This window comes from Trachurus japonicus, unplaced genomic scaffold (assembly GCF_045865225.1).
Source record: "Trachurus japonicus isolate A0001 unplaced genomic scaffold, Traja_1.0 AP031043.1".
Taxonomy (NCBI): Eukaryota; Metazoa; Chordata; class Actinopteri; order Carangiformes; family Carangidae; genus Trachurus; species Trachurus japonicus.
The window spans coordinates 28165-52983 of record NW_028221176.1 but is presented as its reverse complement, the minus strand read 5'-3'; the positions used below and the strand labels follow the sequence as shown (position 1 = coordinate 52983).

The window sequence follows — 24819 nt, the reverse complement described above, 5'->3', positions numbered from 1 at the left end:
AAAAATTAAAGCAAGCTTTGGCACTCATCAATAGGCTCTCTGATTGGTGTGCGTGATGCTTATCCGCGTGTCGATTGGACGGCTGCTCAAGCCTGTGATCACAGCACAGTAGGACGGGGAGTTGTCGATCCGCGACCCACCCCCCCTCCACCAACAGCGGCACGGTGCTGAAGCCTGGACCCGACTTGGTCCGAATCCGATGGCCAAAAAAAAGAGGGAGAGAGCGAAGCCCGAGACACAACCTGACCTGACCGAGTTATGTTTTCGGACTGAACGCGGCTCGAACTGACGCCTGCGGTCGGGCTGGTTGGGCCAGTCCGTTGAAAACGATAACATCAAGATGCAGACTGGGTAGCACAAAAGTACAGCCAGGCAGCTCAGTCCAGAGAGCAGAGGAGAGAGAGACAGCGCAGCAACAGGTGTGTGTGTGTGTACGTCTGTGTGTACGTGTGTGCGCATGCATGCACGTGGGCCATACCTGCAAACTCTGAATGGGTATGTAGAATGTTTATTACAGAAGAGAAACACACATTTCAGGACCTGACTTGTATCATCAGGCTGTAATAGAAGACTGAACAGGACATGTCTGTTCTGTCCTTTCATTAATAGGCTTAATAGGCTGGTCCAGGCCAAAAGCCAGAGCTCCTCACTAGACCAGTTTCATACACTCCAGCCATACAATGATAGGAACCACAGATCTGCTTTTTTCCCTCTTATCTGAAGCAAATGTTGTGTTTTCCCTTTATTTTCTTCTCAGAGTACACCAGAATGCTTCAAATACATGTTAAAATCACAATTTTTTCCTGGGGGGGGTGCCCCCAGACCCTATTACACCTCTAGCCTACTCAGTTTGCAGGTATAGTGTGTGTGTGAGAGAGAGAGAGAGAGAGAGAGAGAGAGAGAAAGAGAGAGAGAGAGAGAGAGAGAGAGAGAGAGAGAGAGAGAGAGAGAGAGAGAGAGAGAGAGAGAGAGAGAGAGAGAAAGAGAGAGAGAGAGAGAGAGAGAGAGAGAGAGAGAGAGAGAGAGAGAGACAGAAAAACTACAATAAACATAACTATTATTATTATTATAGACAACCCCCCCCCCCCCGCCAACAGGATCTCACTCCAGCCCAGGACCAAAAGTTGGCAACCCTGCATTACATTGTTTGAAACTAGCAGGATAATAACAGCCACTAAGAAGAATATTGAAATCAAGTGTTTAGTTTTTAGTGAAGCAGCAGATACAGGTACACACAAGCAGATACAGGTACACACTAAAACAAAGAAAGAAACAGAAATTCAAACAGCAACAGTAAACAAACATGATCAATCTTTACTACTCACCCAGATTCAGATGAATTTCCTCTATCCCTGGGTGTTGTTTTCTTCCTGGACGACCTCCACAAAATGTCCGGAGTGGAAAAAAAACCAGAAAAAAAAACCCAAGGCGATTAAAAACGACCAAACACGGTAAAAACACGGCAAAAAAAGGCAAACCCACGGAAAATAAAACAACAAAGAACACACGGATACAACACAGGTTGAAAAACACGCTAAAATACACGAAAAGTCTGATAAAATCTCACTTGTCAACACAGCTCCGTCACATTCTCTCCCCCTCTCCTTCCTCATTTAAAGCCCGGCTTTCACGGGGCTGCTGTGACGCTGTGTCTGGGATTACCGTAATGACCAGTATATCACTAAAAAGCGCAAAATGTCTGCTTTCAGAAACCGTGTTCCTTTTTTCGATTGCGCGAACGGTCTAAGATTTACGGTAATTTAAAAAAAAAGGTGTAGAATCCTGTCGGTGGCGACAGCTTCGGTTTTCCGGTGGAACACATGGCTAATTAACCTGGCGAATTCATGAGACGGCGGAGCTCTGAAGTGAGGAGTTAAAACGTCTGATAAGGTATTTGATCAATGTGTTGTTGCCGCTTTCAACGGAAATGCTCTTCTCGTACTTATTTTATGGAAGCTATGATACGAAGTACGGTAGAAACTGTTTTGCTAAGGGCGAACATCCGGGTGACTTACAGCTAAGTGCTAACAGTGTTGAACGCAGGCTTTATGGGGGTATACGAGCACACGCAACGTCATGTTATAGTAGTCAGAAATGTCACATAATCACTGTAAAACAAACTTAATTGTTCGGTTACGTTATATGCCTCGCGGTAGGCACGGGCCCGGTCAGTAAAGCTACCTGTCACCCGAGGCTCGGGCCCAGTCAGGGTCGCTACAGGCCTTGTCAGGTAAGCTAATTATGCTCCGGGTCTCAGGCCTATCGCTCTGGGCCAGGTACGCTCACTGTGGCCCGGGGCTCAGGCCTGGTCAGGGAGAGAGTTGCGGTAGGCATGGCTAGATCAGTTAAGCTTTGTGGGGTCCGGGCCACCCCCTCAAATGCAGTCGTGTTGAGAAATAGTTAAGCTAACCGATGTTATTAGTCAGGGGTTAATGATCTGTGTGAGTCACAATAATTGAAGCATGAATCCAAAACAGCTATATTCGTAGCACATGCCATATTCTCATAATTGAGAAAATAAATAATAACGTGCTAAGCTACAGTTCAACTAATATCATAAACCTTGTTTAAACCTTGTTTATGATATTCTTTAAATTATTGAATTAATGAATGAGCAGTCTGTTTTCTCATGCTGCACAGCTGTTTAATGTTATAAAAATATTTTCACAGAGCAATGACATCCAAAAGGAAGGCCCGGATAAAGCCTGTTGAAGATGCAATCTCATATATTCTGTCAGCTGGAGACAAGCCATGGTTTGCAGTGAGATTTATCAATAATATCAAAGGTATGATCTCTAGTGCTTTCAGCACATTTTTCATTCAGAAGATATCTTATAGAAATAAGTGGCTTCATTCGTCTGTCTTGTTTAAATCCAATGTGTTTAGGTATACAGTAGGTGTGTATAAATGAGCCTGATTTCCATAAGAGAAGTTTCAGGTACACACTGGTATAAATATACCAAATGTAAAGTTATCTATTTTATTTCTGCTGTATGTAAAGTGTCCAGCACATTCAAGTACTATTAAGGTAAGTGCTGGACCAATAGAAGACTGTAATGAAAATGTGAAACTGTTTTGCATATTCAATAGTAACATTTTAAGTTAATGCATAGAAGTAGTTACACAAACGGAGAACCAGAATACAGGCTTGTAGGTCATATCACATGATGGTCCTAAACAGAAAACCTTCATATTTAAAAAGTCATGTCACATTTTAGACAATTTTAGAAAGACAACTATACAGAGAACAAAAGTACACAATTAGACCTATGATAGGAGATGACATATTGATCTGTGGTCAGCTCATGGGAGCTAAAGAGTACAGACTTTTTTTAATGCTGTATGAGAAAAGTTAAGGCAACTTGGTGTGACTTTTATTTAAGTTTATTTAATTCTGTGTCATTATAGGAAGAGGAGTGTTTGCTACCGAACCAATCGGGCAAGGTTCTTTTGTGTTGGAGTACAGGGGTGAATTCATATCAGCAGAAGAATGCAGATCAAGGAACTACTCAGAGACACAGAGTACATTTCTGTATGAGTTTGATTGGCAGAAACGCCAGTGGTGGTAAGTAGGCCTATATGAGATGTATTTTTAGTAGCAATTAGGGGATTCTTGTTTAGATCTGAAACGTGCTTAAATATTTGATGAACAAATGAGTGAAATATTACACCTAATGTACTTTAAATCTCAAGTGGCTCTTCTAACAAAACTATGAAGATATAGCCTATTTTATACAGTTTATATTTATTTGATGTATTGTTTTTGTTTATTTTTAGTATTGATGCATCCAAGGAAGACGGCTCCCTTGGAAGATTAGTGAACGACAACCACAAATCTCCGAACTGCGTCATGAAAAAAGTTATAGTGAACAACAGGCCCCATTTGTGTCTGTTTGCTGTGAGGAACATCGAAGTAGGGACTGAACTTGATTACAACTATGGTGATTCAAAATGGCCATGGCGTCAAAAGGTGATGATGATCATGCATTGGTTACACTACATGATTGTTTAAGATGTTAGTTTCACTTCACACAACTTGAGATGAAATGAGAATCTTTGAGTCATAGTAAGACCAGTGTTCAAAGTATATTTTTCTTTTAAAAAAAAGAAAAAATTGTGAAAAATAATGAAAGTTCCTTTCATTCTAATTAATGAAATGTCTACACAAGGTTGAAACCAGCACTTAGAACGGGGTGTGTTGGTGCAAAAGAAATCCGCTTTACAAACTTAAAAATATTCCATCCTTCTATGTCATTATTATTATTATTATTTATTATATAAAATGCATCATTAGGTCAGGTGTCTTTGAGGACATGAAGAGTAGTTAAACAGAGTAGTAACATACAATTTCAAATGCAGATTTTATGTGAGCAAACTTTTGTGACCTGTAAGTATTTCCAGACTCATGATTCCTGTCAGAGCTGACTGTCTTCTTCTTTTATGTCTAAACACCAGGTGACATCCAAGCAGGCTCCAGCAGCAGAAGAAGAGATGACTGTGCCTCCTGTTGATCTGTCCCCCAAGGTCTATGGTGAAGATGATGATGCTGCTGCTGAAGATGATGGTCCAGAGGTAATGGAAAGAATGAATGTGAATGAGTTCGTTATAAAGTGCACTGATAACTTGACACACTAGTTTCTATTTGATCTCCATTTAGCTAACTGGTTTCACACACACAAGGTTCAGGTCATGTCTTAATGGGGCCCTGATAGATACTCTTCCTTCAAAAGGGTTTTCCAACTTTTCTCTTCTACACACACACACCAAATTTCAGTTCATGTCCTTACTGGGGCCCTCCGTATGGACCCTTCTATAAGTGATTGTTAACCTACAGGACAACACTTCTCTGCATCCAAACTAAAGTATTTATAATAACAATAATGCACTTTCTGAGCTGCTGCATGATGAAGAAAATATTTTGAAGTGAGATCACTTTTTAGGCCCTGTTAGGATGTTAAGATAGGGAGACTTCTAACACTGACCCTCGTGGGGCCCTGGATCATAATACCTTTGTGACCAGTAAGTATTTCCAGACTCATGATTCCTGTCAGAGCTGACTGTCTTCTTCTTGTATGTCTAAACACCAGGTGACATACAAGCAGGCTCCAGTAGCAGAAGAAGAGATGACTGTGCCTCCTGTTGATCTGTCCTCCAAGGTTTATGGTGAAGATGATGATGCTGCTGCTGAAGATGATGGTCCAGAGGTAATGGAAAGAATGAATGTGAATGAGTTCGTTATAAAGTGCACTGATAACTTGACACACTAGTTTCTATTTGATCCCCATTTAGCTAACTGGTTTCACACACACAAGGTTCAGGTCAGGTGTCTTTGAGGACATGAAGAGTAGTTAAACATAGTAGTAGAGTAGTAACATACAATTTCAAATGCAGATTTCATGTGAGCAAACTTTTGTGATCTTTAAGTATTTCCAGACTCATGATTCCTGTCAGAGCTGACTGTCTTCTTTTATGTCTAAACACCAGGTGACATCCAAGCAGGCTCCAGCAGCAGAAGAAGAGATGACTGTGCCTCCTGTTGATCTGTCCCCCAAGGTCTATGGTGAAGATGATGATGCTGCTGCTGAAGATGATGGTCCAGAGGTAATGGAAAGAATGAATGTGAATGAGTTCGTTATAAAGTGCACTGATAACTTGACACACTAGTTTCTATTTGATCCCCATTTAGCTAACTGGTTTCACACACACAAGGTTCAGGTCATGTCTTAATGGGGCCCTGATAGATACTCTTCCTTCAAAAGGGTTTTCCAACTTTTCTCTTCTACACACACACACCAAATTTCAGTTCATGTCCTTACTGGGGCCCTCCGTATGGACCCTTCTATAAGTGATTGTTAACCTACAGGACAACACTTCTCTGCATCCAAACTAAAGTATTTATAATAACAATAATGCGATTTCTGAGCTGCTGCATGATGAAGAAAATATTTTGAAGTGAGATCACTTTTTAGGCCCCTGTTAGGATGTTAAGATAGGGAGACTTCTAACACTGACCCTCGTGGGGCCCTGGATCATAATACCTTTGTGACCTGTAAGTATTTCCAGACTCATGATTCCTGTCAGAGCTGACTGTCTTCTTCTTGTATGTCTAAACACCAGGTGACATACAAGCAGGCTCCAGTAGCAGAAGAAGAGATGACTGTGCCTCCTGTTGATCTGTCCCCCAAGGTCTATGGTGAAGATGATGATGCTGCTGCTGAAGATGATGGTCCAGAGGTAATGGAAAGAATGAATGTGAATGAGTTCGTTATAAAGTGCACTGATAACTTGACACACTAGTTTCTATTTGATCTCCATTTAGCTAACTGGTTTCACACACACAAGGTTCAGGTCATGTCTTAATGGGGCCCTGATAGATACTCTTCCTTCAAAAGGGTTTTCTAACTTTTCTCTTCCACACACACCAAGTTTCAGTTCATGTCCTTACTGGGGCCCTCCGTATGGACCCTTCTATAAGTGATTGTTAACCTACAGGACAACACTTCTCTGCATCCAAACTAAAGTATTTATAATAACAATAATGCACTTTCTGAGCTGCTGCATGATGAAGAAAATATTTTGAAGTGAGATCACTTTTTAGGCCCCTGTTAGGATGTTAAGATAGGGAGACTTCTAACACTGACCCTCGTGGGGCCCTGGATCATAATACCTTTGTGACCAGTAAGTATTTCCAGACTCATGATTCCTGTCAGAGCTGACTGTCTTCTTCTTGTATGTCTAAACACCAGGTGACATACAAGCAGGCTCCAGCAGCAGAAGAAGAGATGACTGTGCCTCCTGTTGATCTGTCCTCCAAGGTTTATGGTGAAGATGATGATGCTGCTGCTGAAGATGATGGTCCAGAGGTAATGGAAAGAATGAATGTGAATGAGTTCGTTATAAAGTGCACTGATAACTTGACACACTAGTTTCTATTTGATCCCCATTTAGCTAACTGGTTTCACACACACAAGGTTCAGGTCAGGTGTCTTTGAGGACTTGAAGAGTAGTTAAACATAGTAGTAGAGTAGTAACATACAATTTCAAATGCAGATTTCATGTGAGCAAACTTTTGTGATCTTTAAGTATTTCCAGACTCATGATTCCTGTCAGAGCTGACTGTCTTCTTTTATGTCTAAACACCAGGTGACATCCAAGCAGGCTCCAGCAGCAGAAGAAGAGATGACTGTGCCTCCTGTTGATCTGTCCCCCAAGGTCTATGGTGAAGATGATGATGCTGCTGCTGAAGATGATGGTCCAGAGGTAATGGAAAGAATGAATGTGAATGAGTTCGTTATAAAGTGCACTGATAACTTGACACACTAGTTTCTATTTGATCTCCATTTAGCTAACTGGTTTCACACACACAAGGTTCAGGTCATGTCTTAATGGGGCCCTGATAGATACTCTTCCTTCAAAAGGGTTTTCCAACTTTTCTCTTCTACACACACACACCAAATTTCAGTTCATGTCCTTACTGGGGCCCTCCGTATGGACCCTTCTATAAGTGATTGTTAACCTACAGGACAACACTTCTCTGCATCCAAACTAAAGTATTTATAATAACAATAATGCACTTTCTGAGTTGCTGCATGATGAAGAAAATATTTTGAAGTGAGATCACTTTTTAGGCCCCTGTTAGGATGTTAAGATAGGGAGACTTCTAACACTGACCCTCGTGGGGCCCTGGATCATAATACCTTTGTGACCTGTAAGTATTTCCAGACTCATGATTCCTGTCAGAGCTGACTGTCTTCTTCTTGTATGTCTAAACACCAGGTGACATCCAAGCAGGCTCCAGTAGCAGAAGAAGAGATGACTGTGCCTCCTGTTGATCTGTCCTCCAAGGTTTATGGTGAAGATGATGATGATGCTGCTGCTGAAGATGATGGTCCAGAGGTAATGGAAAGAATGAATGTGAATGAGTTCGTTATAAAGTGCACTGATAACTTGACACACTAGTTTCTATTTGATCTCCATTTAGCTAACTGGTTTCACACACACAAGGTTCAGGTCATGTCTTAATGGGGCCCTGTTAGATACTCTTCCTACAAAACACACAGTGTCTATATGAAGTTGGGTTTCCATCCAAGTCGTATCGAATTTAAAAGCGGATTTTGTAAAAATGCGCAAAAAGCAAAGCGAATTTATGCCCGTTTCCATTCATTCTTGTTTTGCGATTAGGAGGAGTGCGCCGTGAGATTACGTCATAAGAGAGTGTGACTGTATCCAACAGTTGACACTCAGCTGACACTCAACATCATGGACAATTTACGTACTTTCCGGACTATAGACGCACCTGTATAAGCCGCACCAGCTACATTTTAAAAGAAAATACTGTACATATTATATAGGCCGCACTTGAAGACGCAGGTTTTCATGTTGTAACATGAGATATTTACACAGAAAGACAGTAGGAACTGTCCAAGTCCGCTTGCTTTTCCGCTGTTTTGGTTATGCTCCTCTCGCCCATGTGCATCTGTTTACATACGAAGCCGGTGAAAAATCAATAAATGTAGCGGTGGATAACGTTACATAACGATGTTACGGTGTGTTTGTGTAGTCTTAACTGTCATAAACAAAAGATTATGGGTGACGGAGCGCGTTTGTGTCGCGGGGTGCAGAGAGGAGAGCTGGGACACCGCGTTGTTCTCCATTTGTTTGAACGTCGCTGGGTGAAGTCCAGCAGCACTTCACCCACAAACTCTGGCTCAATTCGCATAATCTGTTTCCATCACAAAAACTCGCATTTCCTTAAATCGATACGCTGAGAAATCCACCCCCTCCAAGCGTATAAACTTTTATGCGCATTTACTGCCTTTATTCGAATTTCTGGCGTTTCCATTCAAGTATTTATGCACATTTTCACAAAATGCGCATAAGAAAAGGTGGATGGAAACCCAACTAGTGATGGTATGCTCAACCTCTCTGCTTATTTTGTCTTTAATGATGTTTAGGAATTTGCTATCAGAGGATCATCCCTGGTGGATTATTCTGACACTGATGGAACCGATGAGGATTGTTTAAATGATCAGCCATTGGCTCCACGCTGTGATGAAGGTGTTCCAAAGTTGAGAAGGACGAAAAGCATTTGGGTATGCCCCTGACACTTTAAATATCAATAATACATTGATCAGTCATTTACCCTTGTAATGTGTCCTCTGTAATTGATTTTGATAAATGTAAACTAAAATGTATAACCACGCCATAACATAACACTCAGATGATGCAGATGAAAAAAGTTCCAGATTTTTCTGATGCCCTCTACGACAGTGATGACAGTACAGAGGGCCCTTCAGCTCAGTCCAAGTCTGAGATGGCTTTACAAAGGGTGAGTGGAGACTGTTAGCATCCTGAAAGCCTGTCAGTAAAAGAGGTATTCAGTTTAGAAGATGTTAACTTTTAAGAGATAATACATAACAAACTACTCTGTCAGACATACATATAACTGGTCAGATAGTCATGATTACATGTCTTTTGCTCTAGTTGGTGAGTTTGGTGGTGTTGTTTTTTTGTAGGTGCTGCCATTTTAGTTGTAAATATTGTTCTTGCTTTCATTCATATTTTCTAAAACATTTCTGTACATTTCTGCAAAGGGTGGGCCTATTTAATTTTTACCTCAACATCTGACAAACAAATTGGGATATATTTACTCAATTTTTGTGACATAACTAGAGTATAAACAAAAAGAGATAACCTTCACCTAACACAACTCTCTTTGTAGATGCATACATTAGAAGATTTCTGTCAACGTGTCAGTGATTCAGATGAGAGTATTGTGGAAGAAACCGATTATGAGGATTCCATAAAGGATGATTCCAATGAGCAATCAGACATTGAAGTTGTTCCAAAGCTGAGGACAAAAAACATTCAGGTATGACTCTGGCACTTTAAATGCCACTAACTAAGTGACAGACCTTTCCCCTCTAAATCTGTCAACTGTTATTCATTTTGATGGTTTCTGAAAAAGGATGACCACACACTCTTTTTACAGATGAAAAAAGTACCAGATTATTCTGATGCCCACTATGAATCAAGTGATGACAGTGCAGAGGATCCATCTACTTGGTCTAAGTCTGAGAAGGCTTCACAAAGGCGAAGGAGAAGCTGCTTCCGTCCTGTAAGTCTTCTAACTACTTTTTCAGGGTAATCACTTTGAGGGTTGTGCCCCCCCCCCCTCCTAACTGAAGTTCTAGACATGCATATAGATGATTCAGTCATCACTATCATCAATGAGCCTGTCTGTTGATCTTGTAAATCTGGCACCCCGAATTTTACTCATACCACTCTAAATGCACATAATTTTAACACATATTAAACTGCCTAGGCTGCTATACATTTTAATCATATTTAGTATAAGGGAGAGAGGAGGTTGAGTTATTAATTTAGGTTTTCTTTTTCTTCTCAAGATGCAAGGGATTCTTGCAGGATCAGATGCCTCAAGTGTAGATCAAGATAGTGGAGAGGAGTATATTCCAGGTCTCATGGGAGAGAGCACAGACAGTGACTGCAGCTTGGAAATACCCATGACAAATACTAAGCATAGGCTCAAGTCCTCCAGCAAGAGCCAGTCCGAGTCCTCCAGCAAGAGCCAGTCCAAGTCCTCCAGCAAGAGCCAGTCCAAGTCCTCCAGCAAGAGCCAGTCCAAGTCCTCCAGTCAGAGTCAATTTGAGTCCTCCAGGCAGAGTCAGTCCGAGTCCTCCAGCAAGAGTCAGTCCAAGTCCTCCAGCAAGAGTCAGTCCGAGTCCTCCAGCAAGAGCCAGTCCAAGTCCTCCAGCAAGAGTCAGTCCAAGTCCTCCAGTCAGAGTCAGTCCGAGTCCTCCAGCAAGAGCCAGTCCAAGTCCTCCAGTCTGAGTCAATTTGAGTCTTCCAGTCAAAGCAGCTTTGAAACAAATGATGGTTCTGCTGAAAGCACTTGTATGAATGAAGAGACGGTGGGGCAAACATGTATTGATGAGCATGATCTTGAAAACTATGCATCTGTCTTTGTCAATCCAGTTATGAAGAAGGAGGATGGTTCAAGACAGTATAACAAGAAGCATCACTGCTTTTATTGTAAAAAGATAGTTCAAAAAATGTCAAGACATTTGTTACGTATGCACAGTGATGAAATAGATGTTTCAAAAGCATTCAGTTTTCCAAAAAACTCAAAAGAAAGACGATTGCACTTAGATTTAATCAGAAACAAAGGAAATTTTGAACATAACTCAGACGTTTTGGAGAGCCAGAAAGGAAAGCTGGTCCCATCCAAGCAGCCAAAGAAAAAGACAGAGGGACAAAAATTTCTACATTGTGTGTACTGCTACGGACTGTTTACAAAAAGAGTCATGTGGCGACATTTTCAGGTTTGCAAGTTCAAGCCTCAGGACAAGGGACAAGGTAAAACAAGGATACAGGCATTGTGTGCCTTTGCTGAACCAGCTCCTCCTGGATTTAGTGTTGCGTACTGGAAGTTCTTGAGTAATATGAATCAAGACAAGATTGCCATAGCTGTAAAGAAAGACCGCTACCTTCTGGAGTACGGCTACAGACTGTTTAAGAAGAACGAAAGGGTAATCAGCCAACACCAGTACGTTCGACAAAAGCTGAGGGAACTTGGCAGGCTGTTGCTGGCAGCAAAAAAAGTCGTACCAGTGAACACTATAAAAGAACTTATAACACCTGAAAATTATTCTCATGTTGTCACTGCTGCAAGATGCTTAGCTGGATTCAGTGATGAAACAGGCAAATATAAATGTCCATCACTGGCTCGCAAAGTTGGACACAGCTTGCTTGCTTTGGCAATGTTTAAGAAATCTGAAGGATTGAAGGCAAGAGATAAAGGAACAGTCCAAGATGCTGAGGAATTTGCACAGCTATACCAAGAGAGCTGGAAATTTGACATTGCAAGCCAAGCACTGATTCAGCTCGACCAGTCCAAGTGGAATTCCCCTCAACTCCTACCATTCACGCAGGATGTCCAAAGTCTTAATTCCCAGCTGTCTGAAAAACAACAGCAACACTTACATGCCCTGAAAGAAGAGGCTTCCCCCTCAAACTGGAAAAACCTGTCTAAAGTGACCCTGGCACAAGTTATCCTCTTCAACCGCCGGAGAGAAGGAGAGGTATCCAAAATGCCTTTGTCTGTGTACTTGTCAAGAGACCTATCAGAAACGCATGAAGACGTTAACTTGGCCCTGACAGAACTTGAGCAGAAGCTTTGCAAACATTTTGTCCGGATAACCATTGTTGGAAAGAGAGGAAGGAAAGTTCCTGTTCTCCTCACTCCACTCATGAAGGAATGTCTTGATACTCTGGTCGAGAAGCGAGCAGAATGTGGGGTACTGACTGAAAATGGTTTCTTGTTTGCATTGCCTCATTCTGTACATCACCTCAGGGGTTCTGACTGTATAAGACAGTTAGTGCATGAATGCAGTGGCATCAAAAATCCCAGAGCTCTGACCTCAACAAAACTCAGGAAACACATTGCAACACTCTCCACTGTTCTAAATCTGAAGAACACAGAACTTGACCAGTTGGCAGACTTCCTTGGCCATAACATAGATGTACACAGAAAACACTACCGCCTTCCAGAGGGGACCCTCCAGCTCGCCAAAATAAGTAAAGTCCTCCTGGCATTGGAGCAGGGAAAGCTTGGAAAGTACAAAGGAAAGAGCCTGGATGAAATTCAGATTGATCCAAATGGTACTTAGTCATATATATTTTTATATATTTACATATATTTTAATGGAATCAGTTTTGAACAGGGCAAGCTTGTATTGGCTGGAGTTTGACTATAACAGCACAATTTAAATTTAACTATTTAATCAGTCTAGCTATTTATGTTCCCCTTGTTGTACTCTTGATTGTCAGAGGTAGATCACTACACTTTCAGCTGTCCAGCTCATTCATACAGTATTTTGTCAATTCACATTTCAGAGGCTGTTGAAATTGAAGCTTGTTCCCAAGAGGATATCGAAGGTTTGTTTGAAGCATTTTTGACACTGGTTCTGAATTATCAGTCATTGGATGAGAATATTTGGGTCTAAATCTTCTTTGGCTATACAATGACAGCAGGTTCCCCTATGTAAATTATTGCCATTGCATATTTGGAAATAGGGAAAAGTGATGATATCTTATCACACAACATTTAAAGCTTTCAAATATTCTGTGACTTTATAGACTCACAAATTTTGAAAAATTGTATCTGCTATGATTTAATCTGTCAAATTAGAACAGTATGCACAACTTTCTCTGTCACCTTAGATAGATTCACATTATATACTAAATTATCAGAAAGAAAAGGATCAAATGCAGTCAGTTTCTGGAATGCTAGGACTATCTTGTTTATTTATTTAAACTATTTTCTTTTTTCAGATGCAAGTATGGCAGAAGTTCAGGGTTCAGAAGATGAGACCATCACCACATCATCACAAGAAAGCCCCTTTGCCAAACACCAGAGGAGGAAGTTTGCTAAAAAGAGAGGTAAGCTTCTTAAATTAATTTATGAGAAACATGAGGAACTTGATTCATACAGTTTACAGACAAAACAAAATCAACAAACACAAACCAATTATGACTAGGGTCATCTATGGAATATGTTGTGTGTGTGTAAAATTCTTAAAGGACCTGAAATAACTCTTCATTTATAAATTTTAAATAAAATGCACATTTCTATGACAGCCCTCTTGGCAATAATGGTGCAAAAGTAGGTGCAGAGGTTATTGTGTTATTAGCAGGGGGGGGTTGAGGGTGGAGGGAAATAACCCCTATAGTCTGAGTGACAAGTAACTACTGTATATACAGTAGATGCACAGAGGACATGGGGGCCTAGTGGGTGTTAGGCATGTGTTTCCTACTGCAATTTTTGAGGTCTTCCTGTAAGTCTCTTGTGAAGGCTGCAGAGACGTGTCTGTCCCTGCCTTGATTATCTTGTTCATAGTCATCACAATCTTGTTCAAGGGTTTCAGTTTAGCACTTGTTGCTCCAAACCACACTGGGTTGTTGAAGAATCAGGCAGGTTCATGGACAAATTCTGCCCATTTATCTGTTAAAAACGCAGGCACCATGTACAAATTATATACAATCTTTATTCATATTATTACAATTTTATAGTTGCTGCAATGACAAAATTAGGTATGCATGACAAACAAAAATACAGCCAGCTTACCAAGAGCTACTTCATATTCATATTTTAGTCTATAGCTGTCTCATTTTTCTGTTTAAACTTTTTTCTCTGACCAGATGCCAGTATACCAGAAGCTCAGGAATCAGAAGACGAGGACAGCACCGCATCCCTACAAGAGAGGACCTCTACAGAAAACCAGAGGAGGTTTTCAAAAAAGAGAGGTACGTTAAGAACACGGCATGTTATTTGACTGTGTGACATATAATATGCAAGGCAAGCTTAAAGCTTTGGTATCTGCATCATGGCATCACAGGCTTCATGGCTTTCTAATTACATGGTCAAGGTTTTAGGGCTAAAGAGGGGAGATAGACCTAAATATTCATATATTTAAAGCTCGGAGAATTGTGGTGGGTTGTGGGATAACTAGGCCTATGTCTGAACAACAAAAATCAAAAGACCAAAACAGAACGTGGTCTCCCGCTCATGACAAAGCATGCTCTCTTTCCCTCTCTCGTTGAGCAGCTTCACCTCCCTGGCCCTCCTTGTCGCTTCTTTCTGTAAATTAATACAATAGAGACAAATAGTTAGGGCTGAAAGTACTATTTACAATACAAGCACAAAAAGTAAGCAAGACTGAACCAATGTGTTCTGTCAATCTCTCCTCCACCGCTCTGCTCCATTTCAGAACCAGGGACAGTGCCACGCAGTGGCGACTGACATGTGTGACAGAATGGCGGTTCCCAAACCCTTTTTTTGGCCGTGCACTCCTTCAAATTCCTGACATAGCACTCCAAATGCCCGACACATGAAAAAAGGCGATGTGATTTTCAGCCCTATATATTACCCTTTACATCAGGGGTTGCTTGTATCTGCTATGATTTAATCTGTCAAATTAGAACAGTATACACAACTTTCTCTGTCACCTTAGATTCACATTATATACTAAATTATCAGAAAGAAAAGGATCAAATGCAGTCATTTTCTGGAATGCTAGGACTATCTTGTTTATTTATTTAAACTTTTTTCTTTTTTCAGATGCAAGTATGGCAGAAGATCAGGGTTCAGAAGATGAGACCATCACCACATCATCACAAGAAAGCCCCTTTGCCAAACACCAGAGGAGGAAGTTTGCTAAAAAGAGAGGTAAGCTTCTTAAAGGGGACCTATTATGCTTTTCCAACTTTCAGACTTTTATGTATGTTTAAAATGTTGGATAATGGTTCTAGAGGCCGTGTAAGTGTCATATCCTGAGGTTAATGCATTTGGAGGTAAACCCTGCTAGATGATTGGGATTTCTCTTGGATTTCTCTGCACACCTGTTACACTCGGTTGCACTGACTTTTTTTGACATGAGCTCGCGTTGACGTCATGGCGTGCCGGACTCCCCTACATGGTCATGCCGAGGTCTCTGCTCCAGCCCATAGACCGGCCCCGCCTCCTCCCATGCTGCTCTGTTGTGGCTAGTGGTTACTTCCTGCTTTTTCCCTGCATGTTTTAGCGCTGTAGCGTCACTTTACTAAGTTTTATTTAGAAGTTTACGCCGACGTTTCATGTAAGTGAAGCTGTAGGCCTACCTGTGTGAGAAGCGACGTTGTTCGCCGGACCGACGTAACGCTGGACCGCCGGAGCACCGGAGCTCCGGGGCTGCAGCGGCTCCTCACACAGGCAGAGCCCGTCTGCAGGCCTCCTTGGCCGGGCAGGCGTCCGTGCTCATTGTGGTAGAGAAAATCATCGCTAATAAACATACCCGCAGGTTTTTTAGACGTTTACCACCGTGTGGTTATTGTTTTTAGGAGATAAATGTTGGTCTCATTGATGAAATCTTACAATTGTGGCAGCCGGCGGGGGAGTGATAGAGTCTTGATAAACATATTGGACAGCTTTTATTTTGAAACGACACGCGGGAAGTTATCTGATGTTTCGGTGGAACGCAGAAAACTATGATGACAGGCGCCTTGGATAAAGCGTGTGTGTGTGCATCAGGGCCATTCAGCTGTAGCGTATTTTGCTCACATACTTTCAATGTAGGCGCAAGTTATACACACGGCGCGCCGCACATTCGGCGTGCTTGTTGTTTCATGCACGTTCGCAGCACACAGCTCCATGGACCTGTTTCTAGCGCTGGTGTTGTGTCAGACCGGTTCTGCTCCGTTTGAAAGGCGAAGGAAGAACATATGTGGAAAGACGTGATACACACTGTGCACTGTTTATGTGCTGTGATTTTCAACCCCCAGGCTACATACAATGCTGTGAAAAAGTATTTTCCCCTTCCTGATTTCTTACTCAAACTTGTTATTTATCATGAAACAACTTTTAACTCATTGAGTGCCGCGCGCCACTAAACAACAATAACACAGACGCACCGTGCCGTGTCACAGCCTCTCGCCGTGGAATGTGATGGTCTCTGGGCCACAGCAGGTCGGGAACACCGGCCCCACCGGTGGTCGCGGTCCTTCTGTGGTACGGGTCGGTGCCGGCGGCCTGCTTTGACCCAGAGACCATCAAATTTTACCACGGGAGGACCTTGGGGAGGACACGGTGTTGCTACAGATGAAGACCGGGCGGGACAGTCGGCTGAGAGCTTCCTGTTTCTGCTCTGAGCTGCTGGAGCCTCGCGGGTGAGAGCAGAGCAGCTGCTGCATCCACATGCACAACTCCGTTTGTAAAAGCCGAGTTATGATGAAAACTTCCAGATCATGAGCTGTCATGAGTTTTTGATCGTCATCTATTTCAGTTCTGCTCGTCGTAGAGTCCCCAAATTTACACATAAGGTGTATTAAAGTGTCTATTTTCATCATTTAAAAAAAAGCAAAAAACCTAAAATCTCGTTTTTGGCACTCAACGCATGGGAACGAAAAACGAGAAATTACGTGGTTGGCACTCAATGAGTTAATAGCCTAGACAAAGATGACCGAAGTAAATATAAAATGCACTTTTTAAATTATAATTTCATTTATTAAGGGGAAAAAAGCTATGCAAACCTACCTGATCCTATGTGAAAAACTAATTGCCCCCTCTTGTTAAATCATGAACTAACTTTGATAAACCTTTTTATTTTTTTTTGAAAGCTGGTTCAATTTCACTCTTCACATCCAGGCTCCAGTGATCCATGGTGAGAGCCTTTATCCACTAATGGAGAAAGCTTGAAACAGTGGTGAAAACCTTCTCAAGATGGCTGCCCCATCAAAATATTATACAAATAAATAAAAACATTGTGTGACAAATCTGCAAAAAAGTAAGAAATCAGGAAGGTGGCAAATACTTTTTCACAGCACTGTATTTAATGGAGGGGGGGGGCAATACCTGATATTCTCAGCTGTAAACAGTAGGCTAAATATAATCAAAATATTAAAATCACAAAAATGTTCTCCCAGGGGGCGGGGGGCATTGGTTTGGTTTTTCGGACCTTGTCACCTTTTTTACTCTCTGGAGTTTGCAGGTCTGAACTTATTAAGAGGGAGAATGGAGGCTCTCTGCTTCCGTGTGTGTCGCTTATTGCGTCTCTGGGATGAAATCCAACCTGGAAGATCAGAGCCTTCGCCCCGCTGCGCTGTCCCAGCTCTCGTCACAAACACACCCCATAACTTTTTTTTTTTTTTGACGCGCCCCATAAGTGATCTCTTGTTTATGACAGATTAAACTACACAAATACACGTCGTAACATCGTATAACGTTATCCGCCGCTCTACAGATTGATTTGTAAACGTATGCACATGTAGCCTACGGGCCGGGGGAAGAGGAGGAAGAGGAAGAGGAGGAGGAGGAGGGTTGTTGTTGTGCGGCCGCTTTGAGGAGACGAGCGAGTGTTTTAAATTATTATTTCCCGTTCATTCGTCCTGAGCGGTGGCCGCTGCTCTCTCTTCACTGGCGCTGATTTTTAAACGCCGCCGTCAACACATGAGTGGACTCGTCCACAGCATTAACTGAGAGAGAGTGCAGGCGCGGGGGCGGAAGCGCGCATGTGTGTTTTTCAGAATAAAACACCAATAGTGGCGACACTCCCATAGGACTCCCATAGAAATACAGAGTAAATTTAAGTCATAAAGTGGTAATAATCTTTGCCATGTACAGTAACCATGTCAACTTAACAAAATAAAATGTATTAGACTGATCGGTTCATTGTAAAACATTTATTCATTTACATAAATGCGGTGATTTCAGTCCGTAGCCCAGAAGCAGCCCTGCTCACTTTTCATTCAAACAAACTAATGCCACTGCCACAGTTACATTTCATCAATGAGACCAACATTAATCTCAGCGGTAAACCTCTAAAAGCATGCGGATACGTTACTTGGCTCGTTTCCTCCTCCGGGAGGAGGACGGTCGGCCCCGGCAGATCAGCTCAGTAGAGCGGCTGCTGCTGCTGTGACAGCCGCTTCCCCTGGTCCCCGGTCGGGGCTCACACAGACTCTGCACTTCTCCCAAAACAGACATCGGAGCAAATTCCCCAGCGTTATAAACTGACCACAGACTCTGGATTAAACGGTGACGTGTTAACAACGCTAAAGCCAGAATTAAAACAGTTTTTAGCAGCTTTACTGGCTGTAAACTGCATGCTAATTTCTGTTAGCCCGTCTATGGTGTTTTACATTATACGTTAGCATTAAGCTAGCAGACTTTATATGCTTAGTTGTGACACTGGCTGTGTGTGTTCTGAACGTTGTTTCAAACTATGTGGGTTTGGTTGAACATCTTTGATGCTTAAAGCAGAAGTAAGTGATATATTTGTGTTAATATAAGTCTTAAATAGTTCTATCTTCCGACAGCAATCACTTCTATAGAGTGTTTGGTCTGAAACACGGGTCTGTCAGTCACTCTGCTCTGCTCTGAGCCCAGGAGAAAACATTTATCGTATCCTACAGTTTTTATCCAATGAGGAGAGAGAACGGCATGCAGGGCTGTGTGTGCAGCCAAGGAACGCCGTGAATGTGGTGACGTAGGGACGAGGACGTTATGGTGCGTTCAAGGAAACTCGTAACTCCTGTGAAGTCATACCAGTTCGATCTGGTACGAGTTCACAGGTCAGAAGTTACGAGTGGCCGTTATAGTGACTTTCACAGGTAAAACAGGTCGGAGAAACACGAGTGGGTTGCCTGGAACGCTACAAAGTCGTAAGTTGTGACTTGAAGCTGTAATTTACGGTTTCAAAAGCCTGCCTGGAACGCAGCATTAGCCAAAACCACCGGATCGCTTACTGAAGCTTTAAATATATATTACCGCTTAATGTATTGCTTTACTCCTCTTTCTATGTGCCAGTTTTACTGTAGGGCAGGCTAGAACACTGTTTGTTTACTATGGTCACTTCCGTCCCTCCCACCCACCGTTTTTCGGTCAGATGTTGAAATTTGAGTCCTTTGTGTTACTACCTTAGGAACTCTCAAGTAACTTTTTTGATTTTCCCGGTTTGACCGGTTTGAACGGCCGTAGACAGCGCAGACAGTAGGCATTTTCCTATTCTTTTCCTGCGGGCAAAACACTCCCTGCCCTCCATCTGCAGTCGTGACGTTCCGCATGACGTCATCTGAAAACCACCTATTGACGTGTGACAGAATGGCGGTTCCCAAACTTTTTTTTTGGCCGTGCACTCCTTCAAATTCCTGACATAGCACTCCAAATGCCCGACACATGAAAAAAGGCGATGTGATTTTCAGCCCTATATATTACCCTTTACATCAGGGGTTGCTTGTATCTGCTATGATTTAATCTGTCAAATTAGAACAGTATGCACAACTTTCTCTTTCACCTTAGATTCACATTATATACTAAATTATCAGAAAGAAAAGGATCAAATGCAGTCAGTTTCTGGAATGCTAGGACTATCTTGTTTATTTATTCAAACTATTTTCTTTTTTCAGATGCAAGTATGGCAGAAGTTCAGGGTTCAGAAGATGAGACCATCACCACATCATCACAAGAAAGCCCCTTTGCCAAACACCAGAGGAGGAAGTTTGCTAAAAAGAGTGGTAAGCTTCTTAAATTAATTTATGAGAAACATGAGGAACTTGATTCATACAGTTTACAGACAAAACAAAATCAACAAACACAAACCAATTATGACTAGGGTCATCTATGGAATATGTTGTGTGTGTGTAAAATTCTTAACGGACCTGAAATAACTCTTCATTTATACATTTTAAATAAAATGCACATTTCTATGACAGCCCTCTTGGCAATAATGGTGCAAAAGTAGGTGCAGAGGTTATTGTGTTATTAGCAGGGGGGGTTGAGGGTGGAGGGAAATAACCCCTATAGTCTGAGTGACAAGTAACTACTGTATATACAGTAGATGCACAGAGGACATGGGGGCCTAGTGGGTGTTAGGCATGTGTTTCCTACTGCAATTTTTGAGGTCTTCCTGTAAGTCTCTTGTGAAGGCTGCAGAGACGTGTCTGTCCCTGCCTTGATTATCTTGTTCATAGTCATCACAATCTTGTTCAAGGGTTTCAGTTTAGCACTTGTTGCTCCAAACCACACTGGGTTGTTGAAGAATCAGGCAGGTTCATGGACAAATTCTGCCCATTTATCTGTTAAAAACGCAGGCACCATGTACAAATTATATACAATCTTTATTCATATTATTACAATTTTATAGTTGCTGCAATGACAAAATTAGGTATGCATGACAAACAAAAATACAGCCAGCTTACCAAGAGCTACTTCATATTCATATTTTAGTCTATAGCTGTCTCATTTTTCTGTTTAAACTTTTTTCTCTGACCAGATGCCAGTATACCAGAAGCTCAGGAATCAGAAGACGAGGACAGCACCGCATCCCTACAAGAGAGGACCTCTACAGAAAACCAGAGGAGGTTTTCAAAAAAGAGAGGTACGTTAAGAACACGGCATGTTATTTGACTGTGTGACATATAATATGCAAGGCAAGCTTAAAGCTTTGGTATCTGCATCATGGCATCACAGGCTTCATGGCTTTCTAATTACATGGTCAAGGTTTTAGGGCTAAAGAGGGGAGATAGACCTAAATATTCATATATTTAAAGCTCGGAGAATTGTGGTGGGTTGTGGGATAACTAGGCCTATGTCTGAACAACAAAAATCAAAAGACCAAAACAGAACGTGGTCTCCCGCTCATGACAAAGCATGCTCTCTTTCCCTCTCTCGTTGAGCAGCTTCACCTCCCTGGCCCTCCTTGTCGCTTCTTTCTGTAAATTAATACAATAGAGACAAATAGTTAGGGCTGAAAGTACTATTTACAATACAAGCACAAAAAGTAAGCAAGACTGAACCAATGTGTTCTGTCAATCTCTCCTCCACCGCTCTGCTCCATTTCAGAACCAGGGACAGTGCCACGCAGTGGCGACTGACATGTGTGACAGAATGGCGGTTCCCAAACCCTTTTTTTGGCCGTGCACTCCTTCAAATTCCTGACATAGCACTCCAAATGCCCGACACATGAAAAAAGGCGATGTGATTTTCAGCCCTATATATTACCCTTTACATCAGGGGGGGTGGTGGTGTGTGGGGGCACATTCTAACAGCTATAGGCCTTTTTCTGTCAGATATTGTCCATCCCTCCTCTATAGACATTTCCTGTGATTTCCTTTTCCGTAAGGAAATTAAATCACAGGAAATGTCTGTGATGATACAAGACAGCGGTCCTGAAATGTGTGTTTCTCTTCTATATGACACATTCTATGTCTCGGAGGTGATGTCTTTTCCAGAGTTCATAGAACATAGAAAAATAAACCAGATAAATTGTATCTCCTACCTTTCTTCAGTACAGTTGCAGCCTCCTTGTTTTTGTATTGTATGAACTTTCTGAGCAAGCGACCCTTCCCGTCTTCCTCCCAAAATCACCAGCTGGATCAAGTGTGCTTTTCGCGGTTGTAGCATGCTTCGTCTGTGCTGACTAAAGACATTGGTCACCGTTGAAAACGTGTTCTCGCATGTCGCTGAGGATGCGCCTAAAGTCACTCCATGCCTCAGTGCAGCAAGCACACTGGGCATGGCAGTGAGAGGCCCAGAGTAGTGCTGCAGGATGAGAGCAGGGGTCCATTTAGCTTCAGTGGATTGGGCCATTTCAGTCTGCAAAAAATGTTGGGCCACAGTGAACTCTGTAATAATCTATTATTACTATTATTGTCATTATTATCATCATTATTATTATTATTATTATTATTATTATTATTATAGTGGCTACAACTACAATCCTAATAAAACATACTAATTCAGTACCAAAGAGACTGATATTTCAAAATTTAGTTCCTTCTGCCAACCAAAGTAGCCTATCAAATATGCGACCAACAACTGATAAATTTACCACTGGCTTTCAACAGAGGTGAATGCATATGCAGACAAAGGTGTTAACAAGACATTTAATAAATGGTAAGGGCCGCTGGAAAATTACTTTGATCTCCAGACCACAGTGCAGGATATTTACATTGTGTTTCATTTTTACCGCCATTAAACAGCTTCGGACTATTAGTGATGTTAGATAAATTACTTGTAACCTGTTACAAGGAGAGTGGAGGCTCCTTCCACATCGCTGCTGGACACCAAACCTGCTGATCAGAGCCTCTGACCCGGTGTCACAGCTCTCCTCTCGTCTCGGTGGCACCGCGACTCCGCGACACAAACGCACCCCGTAAACAGTAAAGTTAATCTCTTGTTTATGACAGATACGACTACACACAATACACACATCTTAACACGTGTATGGTAATCCATCGATCCACTGATTAATTATCAAAGGCTTCAAATGCACGAACGGGAGGAGGCTCGGCAAAACAGCGGAAGTGACTGGTCTTTAAGATTCGTTAAATGTAATTTTAAATCGATGAAAGTCGTATTTTGATCAACATTATGTCTCAAATTAATTATTTCACTCGTAAACCGTGTAATAAGCGGGATAATGTACAGTTGGTCAGTTGTTATGGAATAAATTCCATACAACCTGTCGGGGTTTATTTCTCCATAACAACCTCTGAACTATACATTATCCCTTACTTATATTGATATTTTGCACAGTGTTACACTATTGCGACTGGCGTAGCGTATTTCTGTACATTTCAGTATAGTACTTTGTATATTTTTTAATTTTATAATCTTTATGTATACATGGCTATTTTCTTATATATTTCATTTTTTACTTTTGACCAGTTTTTCTGTCTGTCTGATGACAGCTGCTGTAACACAAGAATTTCCCAGTTTAGGATCAATAAAGTACTATCTATCAATTGATCGACAGGGTGTGTCCACGTAACACACATACAGGCACAAACTTCGAGAATAAAACTCAACAATCAAATTAATTTTATGCTGTGTTTTACAGAAATAAGCAAACATCTTATAATATTCAAACTGCATAACAACAAACAGGGACTTACTGGTCTTGAAAATTATCAGCCCAGCTGTAGCTACTCCTCACTTCACCACGTTTCTGATGCTGCTTTCTGACGTCTTTTCCTCAGCCTGTCCATCAATACATTTGGAGACAGAAATTCTAAAGCTTCTTGTGTGTTGTAGCCCTGTTTTACTTTGGTTGCTAACTTTGTTTGGGTTTGTGGTGTGTCTGAAACATATTGTTGATCATGTAATGCAAAGAGCTCTAACAGGCATATGAACACATTGCGACTGTTTCAATCACGTCCCTATTTCACCACCCCATTTTTCTTTCTTTTTTTATGTCCAAGTAAATCAGTTTTGTGAGGGAAGAAAACTAATAGATTATCAACCAGGCTTTTAGATTTTGACCAATCATGACACAGAGGTGTGACAGAGACTCTAGAAATATTGCCTGTTGGGGGAGAGAGGCAGAAACCACACAAATCTTCTTAGCCGATCCGTGCAATAAATCACGTGATGTTTCAAATGAGACATTCATGTTCATTTTGAGCATCTATTAGCACATAGTGGGCTGGATAATATCCCAAATCTGGGCTTGATTGAAGCCATTGATATGCAATCTAAAAGCCCTCCATCACCCGGCCTTAAATAGATTTTAGTTATGTGGCACCTAGGGGGTTGTGTGTAAAAGGGGTATTTAGTTAATGGTTGGTAAAACTATGTATTTTTCCTGACTGTGGGACAGTCCTGTATGGTCTCAACCAAGTCAGTACTTCATTGGATGACCAATGGAATCAATCAGATTTTTTCAGTTGTAGTTACAAGTTAAAGTTCTTATAACTCTGTAACTTGTCCTTTTTATGCCCATTTAGGTAAACAAACTGTTGTTAAAAGAACCTGGACAACAGAAGAATGTGCTGCAGTAGAACGTCATTTAAAGAAAAAAATTCTGATGAACCAAGTCCCAGGGAAGGAGGACTGTCAGCGCTGCATCACTGCAGAACCTCAAGCCCTGAAGAATCGAGACTGGAGGGCAGTGAAATACTTTGTTAAAAATCGAATTACTTCTCTGCGAAGAAAATTAGAGTGAAAGTGTTTCACTTTACAAGGTTTGTAGGAGGAGGTGCTATTTGAGATAGCCCTACTGGAGGCAAAACAAAACATGCAAATTATTTTATATTCACTGAAGTCTCACACATAGGAAGTAGATTCTTGCAATATAACACAGACTGAGCTCAGGTGCCTCAATTTTCCACTCAGTCTGACTGTATTGATTTCTGATATTATTTAGTGAATATGTTGCAGTATTAACCCTTAGGCCCTGCGAGGACGTTTTGAGTCCTCGCCTGTTACATTATTGAGTGGCATTTTGGCTACAATCATGCTATGGCAAAATGGTTTGGAGCGGTTAT

General features: G+C 41.6%; 2 protein-coding genes across 4 annotated transcripts; both read left to right on the top strand.

Moving 5' to 3' along the window:
* Nucleotides 1–2656: 2656 nt before the first annotated feature.
* Nucleotides 2657–6867, top strand: LOC146959805 (uncharacterized; the record flags this gene model as incomplete). Its single annotated transcript, XM_085772893.1, has 8 exons — nucleotides 2657–2786; nucleotides 3409–3565; nucleotides 3778–3970; nucleotides 4456–4572; nucleotides 5088–5204; nucleotides 5485–5601; nucleotides 6118–6234; nucleotides 6829–6867. Coding segments are annotated over 8 exons (987 nt in total), but the record flags the coding sequence as incomplete, so codon positions are not given.
* Nucleotides 6868–7165: 298 nt separating this feature from the next.
* On the top strand, nucleotides 7166–24712 carry LOC146959804 (uncharacterized). Of its 3 annotated transcripts, XM_085772888.1 has the most exons (13): nucleotides 7166–7260; nucleotides 7777–7896; nucleotides 8955–9092; nucleotides 9230–9328; nucleotides 9722–9871; nucleotides 9992–10117; nucleotides 10407–12681; nucleotides 12916–12957; nucleotides 13354–13461; nucleotides 14221–14325; nucleotides 15140–15247; nucleotides 20826–20930; nucleotides 24280–24712. In XM_085772888.1, exons 1-13 carry the CDS (start codon nucleotides 7180–7182, stop codon nucleotides 24495–24497), a joined length of 3675 nt encoding a protein of 1224 aa, XP_085629014.1. In that variant the 5' UTR covers nucleotides 7166–7179; the 3' UTR covers nucleotides 24498–24712. The 3 variants fall into 3 exon arrangements, with proteins under 3 accessions (XP_085629014.1, XP_085629016.1, XP_085629015.1); XM_085772890.1 differs by lacking the exon at nucleotides 10407–12681 and having other exon boundaries at nucleotides 24280–24460; XM_085772889.1 differs by lacking the exons at nucleotides 13354–13461; nucleotides 14221–14325.
* Nucleotides 24713–24819: the final 107 nt, after the last annotated feature.

Coding starts and splice junctions, on each gene's coding strand:
- LOC146959804 (XM_085772888.1), top strand. CDS start 7,180: ATGACTGTGCCTCCTGTTGATCTGTCCCCCAAGGTCTATGGTGAAGAT. Junction 9,093..9,229: donor GAAGGACGAAAAGCATTTGG/GTATGCCCCTGA, acceptor CAGATGATGCAG/ATGAAAAAAGTTCCAGATTT. Junction 12,958..13,353: donor TTCCCAAGAGGATATCGAAG/GTTTGTTTGAAG, acceptor TTCTTTTTTCAG/ATGCAAGTATGGCAGAAGTT.